General features: G+C 50.2%; 6 protein-coding genes across 6 annotated transcripts; 5 read left to right on the forward strand and 1 right to left on the reverse strand.

Annotated features, from left to right (window-relative positions):
- Positions 1 to 1,611: 1,611 nt before the first annotated feature.
- On the forward strand, positions 1,612 to 2,537 carry N7503_006032 (thermonuclease family protein; the record flags this gene model as incomplete). The annotated part of the gene is made up of 2 exons (XM_057065579.1): positions 1,612 to 2,013; positions 2,085 to 2,537. The coding sequence occupies 2 exons, from the start codon at positions 1,612 to 1,614 to the stop codon at positions 2,535 to 2,537; spliced, it is 855 nt and encodes a 284-aa protein (XP_056923322.1).
- Positions 2,538 to 2,821: 284 nt separating this feature from the next.
- On the reverse strand, positions 2,822 to 3,633 carry N7503_006033 (adenylate kinase ADK2; the record flags this gene model as incomplete). Its single annotated transcript, XM_057065580.1, has 2 exons — positions 2,822 to 3,390; positions 3,462 to 3,633. The coding sequence occupies 2 exons, from the start codon at positions 3,631 to 3,633 to the stop codon at positions 2,822 to 2,824; spliced, it is 741 nt and encodes a 246-aa protein (XP_056923323.1).
- Positions 3,634 to 4,243: 610 nt separating this feature from the next.
- On the forward strand, positions 4,244 to 5,858 carry N7503_006034 (DNA primase subunit PRI2; the record flags this gene model as incomplete). The annotated part of the gene is made up of 3 exons (XM_057065581.1): positions 4,244 to 4,433; positions 4,488 to 5,038; positions 5,100 to 5,858. The coding sequence occupies 3 exons, from the start codon at positions 4,244 to 4,246 to the stop codon at positions 5,856 to 5,858; spliced, it is 1,500 nt and encodes a 499-aa protein (XP_056923324.1).
- A 797-nt stretch (positions 5,859 to 6,655) lies between these two features.
- Positions 6,656 to 9,470, forward strand: sec23 (GTPase-activating protein SEC23; the record flags this gene model as incomplete). The annotated part of the gene is made up of 7 exons (XM_057065582.1): positions 6,656 to 6,748; positions 6,816 to 6,946; positions 7,006 to 7,300; positions 7,357 to 7,830; positions 7,880 to 8,977; positions 9,042 to 9,235; positions 9,303 to 9,470. 7 exons carry the CDS (start codon positions 6,656 to 6,658, stop codon positions 9,325 to 9,327), a joined length of 2,310 nt encoding a protein of 769 aa, XP_056923325.1. The 3' UTR covers positions 9,328 to 9,470.
- A 301-nt stretch (positions 9,471 to 9,771) lies between these two features.
- Positions 9,772 to 10,385, forward strand: N7503_006036 (60S ribosomal protein uL11; the record flags this gene model as incomplete). The annotated part of the gene is made up of 3 exons (XM_057065583.1): positions 9,772 to 9,775; positions 9,836 to 10,315; positions 10,372 to 10,385. 3 exons carry the CDS (start codon positions 9,772 to 9,774, stop codon positions 10,383 to 10,385), a joined length of 498 nt encoding a protein of 165 aa, XP_056923326.1.
- Positions 10,386 to 13,350: 2,965 nt separating this feature from the next.
- Positions 13,351 to 18,347, forward strand: N7503_006037 (uncharacterized protein; the record flags this gene model as incomplete). Its single annotated transcript, XM_057065584.1, has 3 exons — positions 13,351 to 15,020; positions 15,070 to 17,665; positions 17,718 to 18,347. 3 exons carry the CDS (start codon positions 13,351 to 13,353, stop codon positions 18,345 to 18,347), a joined length of 4,896 nt encoding a protein of 1,631 aa, XP_056923327.1.
- Between the last annotated feature and the right edge of the window lie 787 nt (positions 18,348 to 19,134).

Raw genomic sequence — 19,134 nt, forward strand, 5'->3', positions numbered from 1 at the left:
CTCTGAGCTCGTGGCCCCGCCGGATTTAAGTTCATGATTTATTACGCTTCCCTCGCAAAGCTGTAAATGATGGTACATCTGCAGATCCGCAACCATCTCAGACGATTGCCATGGTCTACTTCTCTTCACTGCACACCAGTCAACCCTCAAGCTGAATGAGAGCTTGAACCAGAGCTATCCCCCTCACAAATGAATATTACAGCAGGATTTATATAGTGGTACAAATGCTTCTCGATGAACAAGCAATGGAGCATCTTCTTTGTCATTCCAATCCTCATGACTCTGTCGGTTGACAAGCGGATAGAGAGAACAACCACCCGGAAGAAGGACAGCAGCAACTCGAGCCGGGTATCAGGTTTGACTCTGGTTGGTTTGCTGACCAACTGGAAGTGATCAGAGCACTGCTGAATCAAGGCGCAAGTCAGACACTTGTTAATAGCGGTCAGGGCTTGGGCGAAGTACTACAACGATGCCACCATATTTAGGCGTTTATCAGTCAGAAGATGAGTTTGTAGTGACTCAACTGGCCTGCAGGCCTTCATTTAGTGGTGGAGCTTCTTTTTTGTTTTAAAATCGTATTCACGTACATTTTTTTTCTCATGACTCGCTGTCTTTGAAGGCTAGACTATATATCTCATTTATACTGTATTATGACCGAAACTTTTGAGATGGCATTCAGACTCTCTCGTTTAGGGCTATTTTCATCTTTTGTGTAAGTCCACACAAGTCCACACAAATCGACACTTCTAGCTTCATTAAGGGAAGCCATTGAGAGTAGCTACTCTTCACTATAAATACGGTGACGATGAGGATATATATATTGCGATATCACAACATTGGATAAGGAGCTCAGTGCTTCGTAACAGAGGTCACTGTTGTCGTCTAGCCAGGAAAAAGTCGGTGCATTTCGAGCACATACTTAAACTGGCCATGCAGGATATTATCTGCTCATAGTTCGCATGTTAGATATTTTATCTCACGTTTATTTGAATGGCCCTCTTAAAGAGGCGGCACCCCGGGCAGGAAAATCGCGGGCAGCAACATTCAATTTATGACTGATTCCCCGTTCGGTCCCAATAATTTGAATTTTATATTCTGCCATGACTTGAAATGTGATGCCGTGATTGATACCTTGATGCTCAATTTGCGTATCATCGTTCTTTACGTCTCACGGCCCAAAACGCATGGGTAGCTCATAGAAAGACCCAGGGAAATGCGGCTTGTAAGGACAGAAGAGAAGTCAAGAATCAGGAATAACTAGAAGAGAAGGGTTGACATTCGAAAAAGACCAGGGGGGTTAGTCGACTGCATCGCGCCTTTCGAATAAACGCTACGGAAAAACGCAAGACCTAGTAGATTGTTGCTGTGTAATTCAATACTACCTCGATGCAAATTTGCGAAACACTTTCTGTTGGAAAATTGTAACTATTTAGAAGAGAAAAAGAGCAATTCGAGGGAGATTGGTACTCCATACATAGAAGTCTCGTATCTGCGGCAACGATCGACGGCCCTCTCCTAAGCTCCCCCTCGGCGATCATTTCATCCCATTAACACCCACCACCTCCCCTCAACTCACTCCTCTCTCTGCGACAAGCAGGGGTATGGGCCGATATGCGATGGCCTCCATGGAGTTTCAAGTCAAGCAACGATGACCCACAAAACACCGCTTCCGAAAGCCCATCCTCCCATCCTACGCCCACACCACGATCACCCAGCTCTTTTCTCGATTGGACAGACTTCTTAGAACCCAGAACCATCATTCCTACCATCCTCCTCACAAGCGGTATCCTATTCAGCGTTCGCCTGCACCGCAGCTACCTCCGCCGCGTCCCTGACGCACCTAGCATCTCGCCAGGTTGGCTGCGTCGCCGCACGCTATTCGGGAAGGTAACCAGCGTTGGCGATGGAGATAATTTCAGGATTTATCACACCCCTGGTGGTCGCCTAGCTGGCTGGGGCTGGCTACCGTGGAAGAGGGTACCTACTACTAAAAAGGAGCTGAAGGATAAAACGGTTCGTTTGTTTACACATTGCGCCATGAGGCGTCAAACTTTGCTTTTACTAACAGAAACTTCTCGGCTCAGATCCACATTCGTCTAGCTGGTATAGACGCCCCCGAACTCGCCCACTTTGGTCGTCCTGAACAACCCTTTGCACGCGATGCCCACGCCTGGCTTACCTCGTACCTACTTGGCCGCCGCATACGCGCATCTATCTACCGACAGGATCAATACAATCGTGTTGTTGGAAGTGTCTCTGTGCGACGCGCATTTGATTTCCCGCCTTTTCGACGCCGGGATGTCTCTTATGAGATGCTGAAACATGGACTCGCGACTGTTTATGAGGCAAAAGTTGGGGCCGAATTTGGAGGTCCGGCGAATGAGAAGAAGTACCGCAGGGCTGAATGGTGGGCAAAGAAGAGATCTAAGGGCCTCTGGAAGGATTACAAACGAATTGGGTCTGACTGGGAGAGTCCAAGAGCATATAAGACTCGCATGGGGATGGGAGATGTGGATAACGCAGGTAAATTGAAGTGAGTTATCCATGCCGGTAAGGTTTTGTATTATGTATACGCATGACGAGATATGACCAGAGTGTATGTATAGATACTTCTGGTTCAGGGAATGTGACCCTTGAACCTAATTTGGGTGTATGTAGTATATAGTACACGAAGTCATGAATGACTATCCAAAGTGCTCCAGTCGGGCCCGGGAGCATAACAGGGTATATCAAAGCCCGAGATAAACCACGAAACACGCGCAGAAGATTTAAAACGGTTTAAGAAGATAGGATAGTTCTTAGAAGGGTATTGGTGTGCGTCTTAGCAGAAACGCCTTTCGATCTCTGCGAAGAGCTTTGGGGAAATCTCATCACTGCTGTTTCCTTCGACACGCCACACGCAGTCACGACCTTCGTAGTGCTCGATCAAGGCGCGGCTTGTCTCCTCAAATTTGCGCAGTCGCTGCTTCCATGTATCGATCGAGTCATCTTGTCTTTGGGTCAGCGGTTCCCCAGTGATATCGTCTTTGCCTGGAACTTTGGGAGGATGGAAGTCCGTGTTGTATACTCGGCCGGAAGGTTCATGCACCCAGCGAGAGGCGATTCGAGAGAGAATGACAGAGGGGGGTGTGATAAGTTGCACGACAAAATTGACGGGGACCAATGTATCCAAGCTGGTTGCTTGCGAAGCGGTACGGGGGAATCCATCGAGGATAAATGAAGCAGTGGGTGATAGTGTGTGGGATTCATTGGTAGGTTGTGTAGAGGACGAGGTAGACTGCGGTGAGGGAGTGAGCCAGCCCTTGGATTTCAGTTCGGAGGAGATGAGGTTGAGGATCATCGAGTCTGGAACCAGGTTGCCGGACTGCATTGCAGCCTCGGCTTCAATGCCTATTTGAAAGCGGTTAGCACTCATTGATCTATTGCGCATGCAGTTCAGACACAAAGAGGCTCGCGCTCACCCAGCGATGTCCTTCGGCGAACATTTTCTCGTAGAAGATCTCCGGAGCTAATGGAGGCCAGCTGCGGGAAGCGAGACAACAAGCGCTCTGACTGTGTGCCTTTTCCTACTCCAGGTGCTCCAATCAGAATAATCCTAGCAGGCTTCTGAAGCCGCCTAGTAGCTTGCGACATTCCGAGACGTATTGTGTGTAAAGTGAGCTGTTGGTGTTGTGATTTCTCGTCTATGAAATTGTACCGAGCGTGCCAGGAACTGCCGCGTAGATGACAGGATGCCGAGGAATGTTGAGCACAAAAGTAATTCAACCCCAGATGCGCTATCGCGGGTGCATGACAGAAAGACAGTGTATAATCAACTGAAATATGAGCACAATTATCTAGCGCTGATACCAACTCCTGACTTCCCCAATTTCCCAGTTCTCCGGTGAGGGGGCGCGGTTGCACGCGGGTTTACTGTCTTTGGTAACCGGTGAGATCCCGAGGGAAGAACAGTTGACCTCAAATCGAAGATAGAGCAATAAAATGTATGAGATCATGAATAATCCGGTGGATTGATGTCGTCTCGGTGTTTCGGCTCAAGCTCTAACTCTCACATGCATTCTCTTGCGCAAAGGCTTTTGGCCTATGAAAGCCTGAATCCTGAGGCTGCGAATAGAGCACCAAGTCACGTGCATTTGAGTCGCGTGGACCGCGTCGCGTCGCACCAATTTAGTGATCGCGATAAGCTTGAAGTCCCATCATTACCACCAGGACATACACACTGAACCTGTGTATAGTCGACACAATGATTCGTCAAGACGCTCATCGGATCGACTCAAAGCGCCGGGCTATCATTGATCCCAAGAAGAGACAGTTTGCCACACCAGTCTACAAGCAACAGGAGTACCCGCACCGTCTGAATCTGTACGACACGCCGCCCACGGCCGAGATCACGCTTGAGCAATTTGAGCAATGGGCTATTGACCGGTTGAAGGGTAGGCTTGCTCTATTCATGTATATCTATTTCTCTCACTAATACCCTCATGCAGTCCTCGCCGAGATTGAAGCATGCTCCTACCGCAACAAGACCCCCGCGGAGACCGCAACACACATCACACCCCTTCTAGACAAATATCTTCCCCTTGGCTCCAACACTTCGGCTTCCAACGGTACTGTGGACCAGCGTTTGAAAAATGAGCGGCAAAAGGACCACTACTCCCACTTTATCCTTCGGTTGGCATTCTCGGCCACCGAGGACCTCCGTCGACGATTTGCACGCGCCGAAACAATGCTCTTCCGATTCCGTTTCCAAAAGGATGACTCGCGAGAACGACGAGCATTCATTGAGAGCTTGAATTTGGACTGGGAATCCGTGAGTGAGGAGGAACGGAATGAGTTGGCGGACCACCTGATCAGCTCGACACCAGGACTACGTAGACTGGATGAGGAGACATGGTATAAGGTGGACTGGGAAAAGGTCCCCGAGCTGGTCGAACGGCGCTCGGTGTTCCTGAAGAAGGGTAAGGCCTATGTTCCGGGGAGAGAGCAGCTTGCCATGATCATGGCCGAATTCACTGCGCGCCTAGAAAGGTCCCTTGAGGTATGTTCGAGATTTTCGAACCCTAAGATCCCAATGGCATTAGACTGACAAGATCACAAAGCTTACGAGCCGAGCCCTGCCTCGTTTAGATGAGGATGACCGTCTAACCCCAATCTTGAATCACCTTTCCAAAAACTTCGGTAGCGCCGACTCTACGTTCACTGAGGGCGAGGGACATGTTGATGGGACGGCGATTACAGCCAGCTCCATCGATCAACTCTCCCAGCACTTCCCACTCTGCATGCGAAGCTTGCACATGAACTTACGCAAGAATCACCACCTGAAGCACTTTGGACGACTTCAGTATACACTCTTCCTCAAGGGCATCGGTCTCTCATTAGAAGAGTGCATTTTGTTCTGGCGCCAGTCTTTCCGGGGCAAGACAGATGATGAGTTCAACTCTCAATATAAGTACAATATCCGCCACGCCTATGGTGATGTCGGTGGTGATGCCCGTCGGGGTCGTGGATATCCACCCTATTCTTGCCAGAAAGTCTTGGGTGATAACAACGTCGGTATTGGTCAATCGCACGGATGCCCATACCGTCATTATTCAGTCGATAACCTGGTTGGACTGCTTCAGACAACAGGCGTTAATGATAAAGGCATCTTGCGTGAGGTACGAGAGGATGTGGGCAAACAACGATATCACATTGCCTGCAATCGCGTTTTCGAATTTTCGCACAAGAACGAGATTAAAAAGGTTAAGGAAGATGGGACATGGAGCCAAGCTGACCTGGATACCATTGTGCATCCCAATGTCTATTTCAAGCGCAGCTACTTGCTGAAGCAGCTGGCCAAGGCTCCTGGTCGAGACTAGCTTCCTTTGCGCTTCTTGCTTCTTTTATGACGTTATGTCGGCCTGCTATCGCGTCCAAGGCTGTTCAACGGGCGTTGTGGGTGTCGGAAATTGTACACTTTTTTCATCGCGCAATGCAATTAGGTTTGATTGTTCTTAGTTGAAAGAAGAATAGCATATAATTTATGTGGTTTCATTGTAGTAAAGTCAAATAATTTCAATATATTACGGCAGAGGGATGTGACCACAGCTGATTCCCAATAAATCCGAAAGGATCAGAATGACCTTTCAAAACCAGGTGCCCAGCAACGGGTCAAGTCGATCTCCGCTCGACGCGATGACAGCTTCGTCATAGAGAGACAGAAGCCGTCGGATGGCATAAATGCCATATTTTGTCGGCGTGGAAATTTTATGGAAAAGGAAAGGAAAAGAGCGGAAGCTCGAGAATTTAAGGATTTTGTTCCTCAACGTTACTAAGCCAGATTAGGTGCCATTCCTGCCTGAGGTTTAGCTCAATTGCGGCCCTCGTGTTTGTACGGGTGAGGACAGCAACCAGTAGCGCTGCAACCTGGCCTTAGTCGGGGAACAACCACTCCCTCACACAACTCCCTCCACCCGTTCGATCATCTCCCCGAAAGCTGACGTCGGGGTCTTTGTTATTGGGATCTGGGTTAAGCTCCGGTGTGGTCTATTGATCTAAAATTTTCTAGTATTGTCCCATACCGAGGTTCTGTGCGCCTTGGTTTACTCTATCTACAACAACCCCCCTCTCCCCTTGGTCAACACCGGACCCCCGAATCCACCAACCTCTCTCCAACATGGATTTCGAAGCCCTGAAAGATCAATGGAGTGATGTGGAGGACCGCGATGGTATTCGGCTCAGCTGGAACACTTTCCCGAGCTCTCGCATGGTGTGTGATGGATTGGACCCTGCTCGCCCCTCAATGTCGCGCCTCTCCCACTAAACCCCGGATTTAGGAAGCTTCCCGCTTGGTCGTCCCCATTGCTGCCGTCTATACACCTCTCAAGGAGAAGCCCGATTCCCCATTGCTTCAATATGAGCCAGTCACTTGCAAACAGCCCTGCCGGGCTGTTCTCAACCCATATGCGTATGTGCCCGTATTGTTGATTCCCGCATCGTGTGTGGATGAACTGACCCAATACTTAGCACCGTTGATATCCGCGCACGAATCTGGATTTGCCCCTTCTGTCTGATGCGCAACCCTCTTCCGCCTCACTATAAGGATATCACGGAAAACACAATACCCCCGGAGCTCCACCCCTCGAGCACCACGATCGAGTACCAATTGGCACGTCCGGCGCCGGCTCCCCCGATCTTTCTTTACGTTGTCGATACCTGCCAGGAAGATGACAGCCTGCAGGCGCTCAAGGATGCGCTCATCATGAGCTTGTCTCTGCTGCCGCCCAATGCGCTCGTTGGTCTGGTTACCTATGGAACCATGGTAGGACGGAACACCTCTCATGTAGAAGCATGTGTATATTGACTTGAATTTCACAGGCTCAAGTGCATGAACTTGGCTACACCGAGTGCGCCAAGTCTTATGTCTTCCGAGGAAACAAAGACTACACCGCCAAGCAAGTACAGGAAATGCTAGGCCTTGCCCACGGTGTCCGCCCTGGTGCCCCTCAACAACAACCAGCTCGCCCTCCTCTTCCTCCTGCTGCGCGCTTCCTTCTGCCTGTTCAGCAGGCTGAGTTCCAGATCACCAATGTCCTCGAACAACTACAGCACGACCCCTGGCCTGTTGCCAACGATAAGCGTCCCCTGCGCTGCACCGGTGTGGCTCTGAGCGTTGCGACTAGCTTGTTGGAGAGCTCTTTCCAGAATGCCGGCGCTCGTATCATGAACTTTGTCAGTGGTGCCGCTACTGAAGGTCCCGGCCATGTTGTTTCGCCCGAGTTGAAGGAGCCTATCCGTTCTCACCACGACATTGATCGCGATAACATCAAATACTACAAGAAGGCTGTAAAGGTGGGTCAAACTGGTTCTCAATGCCTCATACAATCACTAACCAGCTCAGTTCTACGACAACCTTGCCAAGCGTGCCGCCAACAACGGCCACATTGTTGATATTTTCGCTGGATGTCTTGACCAAGTCGGTCTTTTGGAAATGAAGAACCTGTCCAATTACACTGGCGGACACATGCTGTTGACGGACAGCTTCACCTCATCTCAGTTCAAGCAATCCTTTATTCGGGTATTTGACAAGGACGCAAACGACAACCTTCTTATGGGTTTTAATGCCTCACTGGAGGTCCTCACGACCAAGGAGCTCAAGGTCACTGGTCTCATTGGTCACGCTATCTCCTTGAACAAGAAGTCCAGCTCTGTGGGTGAAACTGAGTGTGGTATTGGAAATACCTGCGCTTGGAAGATGTGCGGTATCGACCCGTCTTCAAGTTACGGTATTTACTTCGAGATTGCCAACCAGGGCGGTCCCACTGCTGTGCAGCCTGGTCCCCAAAGGGGCATGATGCAGTTCTTGACATACTACCAGCACTCTTCCGGGCATTACCACCTGCGCGTGACTACCACCGCTCGGCCTCTGAGTGGCCCCGCTGGTGACCCGACACTAGCACAGTCGTTCGATCAGGAGGCTGCTGCAGTGCTGATGGCTAGAATTGCTGTCTTCAAGGCGGAGGTGGATGATGGTCCTGATGTGCTCCGCTGGGTGGACCGCATGCTGATCAGGCTCTGCTCACGCTTCGCTGATTACCGGAAGGATGACCCAACATCATTCCGGCTGGAGAAGAACTTCACCCTCTACCCTCAGTTCATGTTCCACTTACGACGAAGCCAGTTCTTGCAAGTGTTCAACAACTCTCCCGATGAGACTGCATTCTACCGTCACGTTTTGAACCACGAGGATGCCGGTGATTCACTTGTCATGATCCAGCCTACTCTGGACTCATATTCTCTGGAAGAGGAAGGCTCCAATCCCGTGTTGCTGGACTCAGCATCCATTCAACCCCAGCACATCCTTCTCCTCGACACCTTCTTCCACATCCTTATCTTCCACGGTGAGACTATTGCCGAGTGGCGGAAAGCTGGTTACCATGAGCAGGAGGGATACGAGAACCTCAAGGCACTTTTGCAGCAACCAAAGGAGGACGCCAGGGTTCGTTTTCCTTTTCCTCGATTTCTGCTACCATCACGAATAATCAAGCTGACCAACTTTGCAGGAACTTATTGCCGAGCGATTCCCTCTTCCCCGCTTCATTGTCTGTGATGCCGGTGGTTCCCAGGCCCGTTTCCTTTTGTCTAAGCTGAACCCGTCGACTACCCACACTACTGGAGGCTACGGCGGTGGTGTGTCGTCGCAAACCATCTTCACCGATGATGTCTCTTTGCAGACGTTTATGGATCACCTGATGAAGTGAGTTTTTCCCTTTGCACGATCAGATGCCCAGGCCGTTCTAGAACCCATACTGACTGCATATTAGACTCGCGGTATCTGGCACCAGCTAGTCATTTATACATGATAGCCATGAGAGCAAAGGGCGGTCTTTGACCCCTCGGGTCTTGTGTATCTTTAGCGGTGATTTAAATTCTCAAGTGCTTGCCTCGATATAGTAGTAGATTGAATGGATTGATACCAATGTTCAGTTTACATAAAACCCTTTCCTAGTGGATAACCTTGGAAACCATCATTTCAACCCGATACGGCTAAGCAATCAACACGATACCCGAAATGGCTAGAACCTGCGGGTCTCTGAATCAGGTCACGTGATAAAGCGCTAAGCAGCCGCAGGGTTTGCCCTACCTTCTCCATTGGGTCACTCGCTTACTAGCCTATGTGGGTCCCCAGCTGCCGCGATAGACTTCTCTCGTCCGTTCCTCAAATTTTCCTTTCTTCTTCTCCATCCACCCCTTCGACAACCCAAGGCAGATCGACTACCTTTCGCACTAGCCATGCGTAAGTATCATCACCTGGGTCAGCTATTTAATAGCGGCTAACGTAAATCTCTACTTACAGCTCCCAAGTTCGACCCCAATGAGGTGAAGATCATCCACCTGCGTGTGACTGGTGGTGAAGTCGGTGCTCAGTCTGCGCTGGCTCCCAAGATCGGTCCTCTCGGTCTGTCTCCCAAGAAGATTGGTGAAGATATTGCCAAGAACACTGGTGACTGGAAGGGTCTCCGTGTGACTGTTCGTCTCACCATCCAGAACCGTCAGGCCGCCGTCTCGGTTGTGCCCTCCGCCTCTTCCCTGGTCATCAAGGCCCTCAAGGAGCCCCCTCGTGACCGCAAGAAGGAGAAGAACATCAAGCACTCCAAGTCTATCCCTCTTGACGACATCATCGAGATTGCCCGCCAGATGCGTGCTCGCTCCATGGCCAAGGCTCTCCAGGGTACCGTCCTCGAGATTCTCGGTACTGCTTTCTCCGTCGGCTGCCAGGTCGATGGCCGCAGCCCCAAGGATATCTCCGACGACATCAAGGCTGGCGAGATTGACAGTATGTTCATCCGTTCTTTTTCACGCATTGGCTACAGTTCGCTGACAATTTGCTAGTTCCCGAGGAATAAATCATCCTCTCGAATGGAGGGAGGTAGCTGCCTTTTTTTGTGACGGTGTGGATTTTTGCGTAACAGCGGTCCTAGTTGCAGAATATGATTGTTGCCTCAATCAAAAAACAAAAATTGTTCATGAGTCATGACTTGATACCATTTTCTTTTGCGCTCGTGCGAGTGTCCGAAATGAACAATTGGATTACTCGCATTCCGTTTCCTTTCCGTTTGTATTTGTTCCAACCACCCTTTTTCCCAATCTTGCATTCATTTCCTCTCGCTGCATTCCAATGGCGACGTGGTTGTTTGAAGATTTCTAGATCATCTTGGCGCAAGCCCCATTTTCCAGAACCCTCTGATACACTCTGGCCCTTACCGTTCTTTCCTTACGAGGTCTGAATATTACTGCGTGGTATAGGCTTATTTTAAGCAGAGGAGAGCAATTGGCCCATTACTCACCGCGGTATTCTCGGGAGTTGACCTTGTGTTAGCTCCTTGTGGATACCATGGTCCATTTCTTGGGCCTACATCTCGAGATTCAGACTTGTCTGTTCTTGATGTAGGTTGTAGACCATTTTTATGTAGATTGTAGATGTCTTTCAGGTGTTAAATGAAAAATATGAAATCCAAATTTGAAATAGAAAAAACTCTTCACTCTACTCCAACTCCATTACTCAGGGTTCTGGCCTTGTCTAGCCTGACCGCGTATATTAATTGTGGCTGGTCGCATTGCCTGTTTCGCGCCTACTTGCGTGTGATATGCCAGTCAGTTGTACGACTTGCAGAATCTCAAATCAGATACGGCTGCATGGCTGTTGATGCTGCTACACCCATGTCGCCTCTCATTATAAATGTCGATCATCCTGAATCCGTTGGTCTGGTCCCAGGGTCTGCCCCCGCAGAGTCAACCTTGGAAAGTATTTGCATTCAAGAATTTCTCCTGCAAGCGTAGATATATATATATCTCTGCATACTCTACGGCGCAATATTGCACGCCTGAATGATCACTGAATATTCCAATTTTATTGGAGGGGGGTTTCTATTTTTGTCTAGCCCCCAAAGTATATGTGTACATCCTTCGGTAGACATGTACTCAGCAACATCCCTAACACCCAACCGTCGCTATCCACACCGTAATCACGGTCGTAACGATGCATGGACAAACCACAGCCTCGTACCTTAAGACTTAGACTTAGCCCTGGGCCTTGAACCTTGAAATAACTGGACCACTTGAACCACAGCAAACCATTCCAGGGCTACGATATCAACCTCGATAGTGAATTTTGAAATAATAGTACAACGCAATATAATAAAACCTCATCGTACGTGTCCTAGTGGACCTGTCAGCACTGCACACCGAAGGACTGGAGCGCACACGGGCTTCCCAGGCACTGGCCCCAGCAGGAGTCCACTGTCTCCACCACCCCGACGATCATTGCTGGTTGGCCTTGCTAGCACATAGCGGGTGATGTTCGTTGGTCCACCTAGGGGGAGTTTGGTGGAGACCAAAAAAGCAAGAAATTCCATTTAATTTGTTTTCCATGTTTTTGTCTGATTCTCTACACCCAAAGGTGACTTTCGCACGGGCACCTACATGCAAATGGGCCATGGTCCTTGTGCTGTTAAGGTGGCTATTTCGGGGAATATCGATCGTTGGACAAATGAACTGTCGGCCCCCGACTAGATGAGCGTTTTTGATGTATGTTTTTGCTTCTATCCGGTGTGTGGTTCCGCTTCTGTATCACCCGACCCGCATGCCAGTTGTTGAAGCAGTGGAGTTGATGGGGAATTTGAAGGTATGTGTAGAAACCTGGATCTTGATTTTAATTATTCCCCAGTGCGACCGTATAACTCTGTGGAGCATTAACCTTAAGGCACATACGAACTTCCCGAGACATGGACGGTTTCATAGGGAAATCAGCAGATCGGGGATATCCTGGTTAACCCCAGAATCTCAGATAGGAAAGGATCAGGCGCGAGGCAAACAGGGGGTGATTTTGCCCCTATAATTTATCATTGGGTTTTTTATTATTTATTTAGGCATTTCATACAACGATAATAGCAGCGCGTACCAAAGGGCTCGACTCGATCATCACAGCGGGGCGTCACCGATCCATGACTAGTTCGAGCGGAACCAATGGTCCACTGACGTTGGCCGCTCGATGGAGACTGAAGGTTCAGCCGTTGGATCAAGTGGGTCAGTGGAGCTAGAGTGCGATAGAAAGAAGTGGAAAGGGGGCTATTAGGAAGATGGGAGTCTGAGAAACTTGTAGAGACGATGAAAAGCCGAAGATCGAAGGAATCGCGCGTACATTGGTTGTGGTGAACGTGAAAGAAAATCATCAAACAGGGACCGAGTGTCCAGGATCCGCATCCTTCATATCCCCCACTCGGCTTGGCTCAAAGGCCCCAGGTCCACTCTACTATACATGTGGACTCGTTTTCTCTCCCCTCTTTACCTTTCAATCTCCTCAACATCTTCCATTCACGCTACTTCCAACGCACAATACCTGCCAAGATCGCCCTTCATTGGCCCCGGATCCCGCACAGAAGCTGAACCCCCTTCTCCCTTGCGTCCGCCCGGGATCGATCATCTTTAAAACCACTTGGCCCTTTATCACCGCGTGGATCCAAATCCCTCGATGACGATATTACGAGCCTGCTGAATCTCTATTCAGCCCTGCTCTCGCTCGCTCTGTGCCCCATAATGCGGTGTCGGAAACGATACAAGGAGGATGCTTGTTGATTGCCCACGAGTTTGAATTCGCTGCTTCTTTTTTCATGTTGAATTCATCTTGGTAACCGATACCCTTGTTAATTTTTTTTTTTTTATTCTTCTTTGACGCTCCTTCGACCGCTTCGACGAGAGAGATAGAGGGGGATTGTGGTGGTCGAGGAGGTGAATCAGCATCGCAAAGAAAAGTCTCAACAGGATCGGAAACATCACGAAAGAATAAGCAGAAAACGCCCCAAAAATTACAAGATGTTTCCGACCGTCGCGCCATTCCCTCCGGTTCAGCCGCACCACCTCCACCACTATCCTACCCATGATGCCCTTCACCAGCCCCCGTACGACCTGAATGACCCGGCCTTCCCCGCCCGCAACGACCCCTCCAGACCTTTCTTCAACCCATCCCGTTCACGCCTTCAACTGCCACATCCCGTACAACGCCTAGATGCTCGCGATGCCTCCGGGTCTAGCTCAAACGGCCCGGGAGAACATGCGCTACGAAGGAAGACCCCGAACGGCACCTTGGCCGCCGGCTACGATGGAACTCTAGGTGAATCGACTCTCCAACCCGCGACAAAGCACATTTTGGTCTCGCCCATGGACTCGGGACAATTCTTCTCGCCGCAGGGCATGCCGACCGATACCTGGCAGCAGCAGATCATCGACCCATCCGCCTCGAAACACATGAACTTCCCCCCGGTCTTCAAGAATGAGGCAGGTAACCCTATTGCTCCCGGAGAAGTAGTTCAAGATGTGAACGGCACAAGCTGGGTCCGCCCAGTGAATTACCCGCCCGGGATCGACTCAATGCTTAACCAAAGCTTGCCTTTGCAGGCCTCGCAGCGGTTCCTACTACAGAATGGCTCCTATATCCCGACCGTCCTTCCAGCGACCCTCCAGCCTTGCGTGGGGCCGACCGCGTCAGCAGGCACGGGCCCTTTTGGCCCGTATTGGCCTGATGGGGCCTATATACCATATCGCCCAGTGGCTTTTCGGGAGCCGCGCTTTGGAACGCCCGACCCGAACGCCCAGCCCTTTTATGATCTCAGTCAGCCAACGTTCAATCAGCCTCAAGTCCCACTGGCCAGTCGGGCGGACGCAGGCTTTGCATGGGGCCAACCTCAGCCTGGGATGCCGACCCAGGACCCGATGATTAAAGCCCATTTTCCTCCTCGTCACTCCGAACAATTACCATATCACACCCGAGTCAGTCGACCCGTATCATCATACTCATCAAATCCTTTGCATAATGAACAAATGTCATGGAACAATACTCGTCCGGCACCATTTCAAGCTCCAGGGCCCACCGTCCCGGCCAATGTGGAGTTCAAGGAGAAGATCTTGTCGTGGGCCCATGGGGTATATGTCGACCTCCTTGCAACCATTCACCACGCTCGTCGCAATAGTATGTCAAATGGGGGTGCCGATGGCCAGAACCCACGTTTCTTGAAACCAAGCATCTATCCCAAGCCACCTCGTCAGCCGGGGCTTGATTTTTCACAGACTACTCCTCCCGAAATTACTCGTCATAACAGCTACCCATCTAGTCAACATGATATACAACGACAGAAATTTGGCTTCCCGAGAATTAACGATCCCTACTCCAATACTGTACTACCAAGTCATGGCCATAATCGACGGCCGTCATTAAATCAATTTACCCAACACTCTCGTGCATCGGACACACGAATGCATGATGTCGGACGAATTACTGGAGCACCACGATTTTCAACCTCTCTCTTTAATGAGGGCTCTCCAGTCGCCAACGCCAAATCAGCATTGGAAATGCTATCTCACCTCTGCCATGAAAGTCATTGGGAGTGGATCGATGGCATGCTGCTTGGAGGCTGTCTAGCTTATGGGTTGGGAGATTATCACAAAGCCATGCGGTGGTATTCGCGGATTATTGCACGAGACTCTTCGTAAGTATACTTTATATCTCTTCTAGAGATGATGCTAATTTAGAGCCAGACATGTGGAGGCTATATCTAACCTAGCAGCAACTTTGTTCGCCCTCGACCGACGCGACGAAGCTGAGCAACATTGGTTGCGTGCTGTCAAATTGCGTCCGAGCTTCTTTGAAGCCGTGGAGCATTTGATAGGGCTCTTCTGCAGTAGCCATCGTGGTCGAGAGGCGGTCAATATCATTGACTTTGTACAAAACTCGCTGCGCCATCCAAAGGATGGAGATTGCTTCAAAACGGATGAGCATGCCAGTGAGCCGGAGAGTGACGCGGAAAGTAGCGTATCAGATGTCTGCATGTACGATAAAGTATCTTTCGACTACGATGATGACATGGGACGTGTCCAGAGTTTGAATTTGGACTCTACCGATGCGACTCCAATTGGCTTCGCAACCAGTGGCTATGCTATCCCTGGCTCAGATAATGGGCGGATGCTCGCACTGGTCCATGCCAAGGGCAATATGCTTTATGCCCTCGGTGACAACGCTGAGGCTGCTGGAGCCTTTGAGGATGCCGTTTTGATCGCCGCCGGCAGAAGGCGACATGGCATCCAGAGCCTCATCAAGCAAATCTTTGCTGCTTTCTCCCATGGCGCAGGCACTGCATACCAACCTGAGGAGGCCAATGAGAGTGTCCTCTTGTATCCGGATAGAGCTCTGCAAACGTCGAAACTTGTGTTTTCTAGCAATGGGACCCCGCCCGGTCTGAAGTATGTGGCAGAAGGCATTTCACGAAATGCGGCGGTCTCGACCACTAGCAACTCTTTACTTTCATTGGCAAAGATCTATCAAGATGGCATGGCGACTGTGTCATCTGGAGCGCTGAGGTCCACGCCTGGCGTTAGAGATATTTTGGCTCTTTACTACCTTTCACTTTCCCTCCAGCCAAGTCCATCTACAGCGAACAATGTTGGTATCTTGCTCGCTGGTATTCAGAACAATACCCCAGCCCGTGGACTTGTGCGTCCCAATGGGGAGAGTCAACACCCAGAGATCCCTGGCGTGCTCCCTGGAAGCGGTATCTCACTGGCATTGGCTTACTACAATTACGGACTGCATCTTGACTCTCGTCATGCGCATCTGTACACCAACCTTGGTAGTCTTCTGAAGGATATTGGTCAACTCCATGCTGCTATCAAGATGTATGAGCAAGCAGTTCAGTGTGATGGCAACTTCGATATCGCATTGGCCAACCTGGCAAATGCCGTCAAGGATTCCGGCCGAGTCAACGACGCCATTATCTATTACAAGCGTGCTGTCAAGGTGAATCCAGAGTTCGCCGAAGCAGCTTGTGGCTTGGCTAACGCGTTGAACTCGGTGTGTAACTGGGTTGGTCGTGGTGGCATTGTGAATGGACGTGGCTTCCATGATCGATGGCATGTGGATGAAAAAGGCATGCTTCGGGACGCCCAGGCTAATGACACGGGCGCTGGTTGGATCAAGCGTGTTGTGGACATTGTTGACCGGCAACTTCGCGAAGGCGAATACTGGGGTCGGGGCTTATTGACTCAGAGCACGACTGAACAGCTGTGTGCGCAATTGGTGACCGCCTTGGAATCAAGTCCCACAGGGAGTCGGAGATCAGCTCTGGCTAAGGTCCTCAAGTCATGGGCAGGACAGAAATGGGAGGGTTCCCGCATTGTTCGGCTTATTGAACGTGCTATCCGAGCTATTACGTGGCAATGGTACCAAGATCGCTATGTCTATGGCAAAGACTATCCTGCATCTAAGTACCGCCGGCCTCAACTCCCTGCTGCTTTGAGTGCGCCAAATGCGCCTACCGTTTTGCCCTTTCACACTTTCACCTGTCCGCTGTCCGCGAAACAGATCCGTCAGATCTCACAGCGTAATGGTCTCCGGATCTCAACCTCGACGCTGCGATTGCCCTGGCTGCCGACTACAGTATACCGTCCTCCCGCACCCCCGAACCCAGCTCTTCGAGTTGGCTATGTGTCGTCTGACTTCAATAACCACCCTCTGGCCCACCTCATGCAGTCAGTGTTTGGGCTGCACAACCCCAAAAAGGTGACGGCGTATTGCTACGCCACCACTGCCAGTGACAAGTCTATTCACCGCCAACAAATCGAAAAAGAGGCACCAGTCTTCCATGATGCCAGCGCGTGGCCAGTGGACCGCTTGGTTCAGCAGATCGTTGACGATGGGATTCACATTTTGATCAACCTGAATGGGTATACTCGCGGTGCTCGTAATGAGGTGTTTGCCGCTCGGCCTGCACCAATTCACATGTCTTTCATGGGCTTTGCGGGAACCCTGGGCGCGGAGTGGTGTGACTACATCCTTGCAGATCAGATTTCGATTCCTAGAGAGACTTTGAGTCCTGCACGGCGCACCACGCGCATTGAAGATCGTATTCTTGACGAAGACAATGGGGAGGATCTTGAGAACTGGGTTTACGGGGAAAAGATCGTCTTTACACGGGACACTTTCTTTTGCTGTGATCACCGACAGAGTGCCCCTGATGCGGGAGAACGACATCTCTCGTGGGATGATGAGCAGATGCGACGGTGGCGAATGCGGAAGGAATTGTTTCCCAATCTGAGCGATGATACTATCATCCTTGGGAATTTCAATCAGCTGTACAAGGTAGGACTTTTCTACCAATCAAAATACTGACCCCCCTTGCTAACGAGTCCAGATTGAACCCACCACATTTCGAACGTGGTTACGAATTTTGGCGCGCATTCCTAACGCCGTCCTGTGGCTGCTGCGATTCCCGGAAACAGGTGAACAGAATCTACGGGACATCGCTAAAGCATGGGCGGGCGAGGCAACAGCATCGCGAATTATCTTCACGGATGTGGCACCGAAGAATACACACATTGCACGGGCAAAGGTTTTGGATCTATTTCTCGACACACCTGAGTGTAACGCACACACTACGGCTACGGATGTCCTGTGGAGCGGGACGCCGATGCTCACGTACCCGCGATACAAGTATAAGATGTGCTCCCGCATGGCAAGCAGTATTCTCACGAGCGCGCTTCCGAACACAGAGGACGGGAGGCGAGCCCGGGAGGAACTGATTGCCTCTTCTGATGATGACTATGAGAGTAAGGCCATTCAGCTTTGCATGGATTTGCAGTACGTGGTTGGTGGGGGAGGCCGAGCGACCGGTCGGCTGGCGAATATGCGACAGATGCTGTTTTTGCAGCGATACACGAACAAGCTCTTTGATACGGCGCGCTGGGTGCGTGACCTTGAACTTGCGTATGAGGCTGTATGGGCGAAATGGGTGAATGGCGAAGAAGGCGATATCTGGTTATGATGTGCACAGCGATATACCCCTTGAGCGATTTTTTCTTGATTCTTGGTTTTGTATCACATCTACATTGTCTTGCTATTTCATTACATGAGCTTTGGGTTTTCATTTTATTTCTACACTATATTCATTCTCTTCTCTTGATTCTCGGCTTTTTTCTTTTTCTTCTTTTTTTTTTTTTTTCCTCCTCGTGCGTGGAGCTAGACATGTACACGTATGCGTTGGAATACGCAGGAGTTGGCGATTCAGATAGATTAGGACTCAGCCGTGAATACATTCGCTCTGTCTTTGCGTGGAATCTAGGCAACTGGTCATCCCAAGTTGTGACCAACACGTTCACCGCGCTCCCGATAACTCAAATCAGTAGTCGGGATATCCGATCGTATTCAACGTATCCCTTACCAAATTTGAACAGCTTTCTCCACGGTTCCACAGTTGAACGGACTGAGATTCAACATTTGAATTCCATGATTTCCCCAGAACCAAAAATAAGGCGTTCGCACTCACCTTCTCGATCAAGACAAAGGCCGCATCCAGCCCGAGAACCTTAAGATCGGGGATCTACAAATAGTCTATTCGGGCAGGTTGCTAACAACCTTTCTCACTAGTGGCACCACGTTTCAACTGTAAAAAGCTTCTTGGACTCAATTTTTCGACGCTGGTGGGGAATAGCCATGTGGACTCGGACAACCCCCAATCTAGTATATCCTGCTTACTGTGGCACTGTGGCACCGCAAAAAACCTTGGAAAACCTCTCCAACATATAGTTGATCCATGGTCCAAAGGTGTAGTT

The sequence above is a fragment of the Penicillium pulvis genome, assembly GCF_028828015.1.
Source record: "Penicillium pulvis strain IBT 33274 chromosome Unknown contig_23_segment0_segment0, whole genome shotgun sequence".
Taxonomy (NCBI): Eukaryota; Fungi; Ascomycota; class Eurotiomycetes; order Eurotiales; family Aspergillaceae; genus Penicillium; species Penicillium pulvis.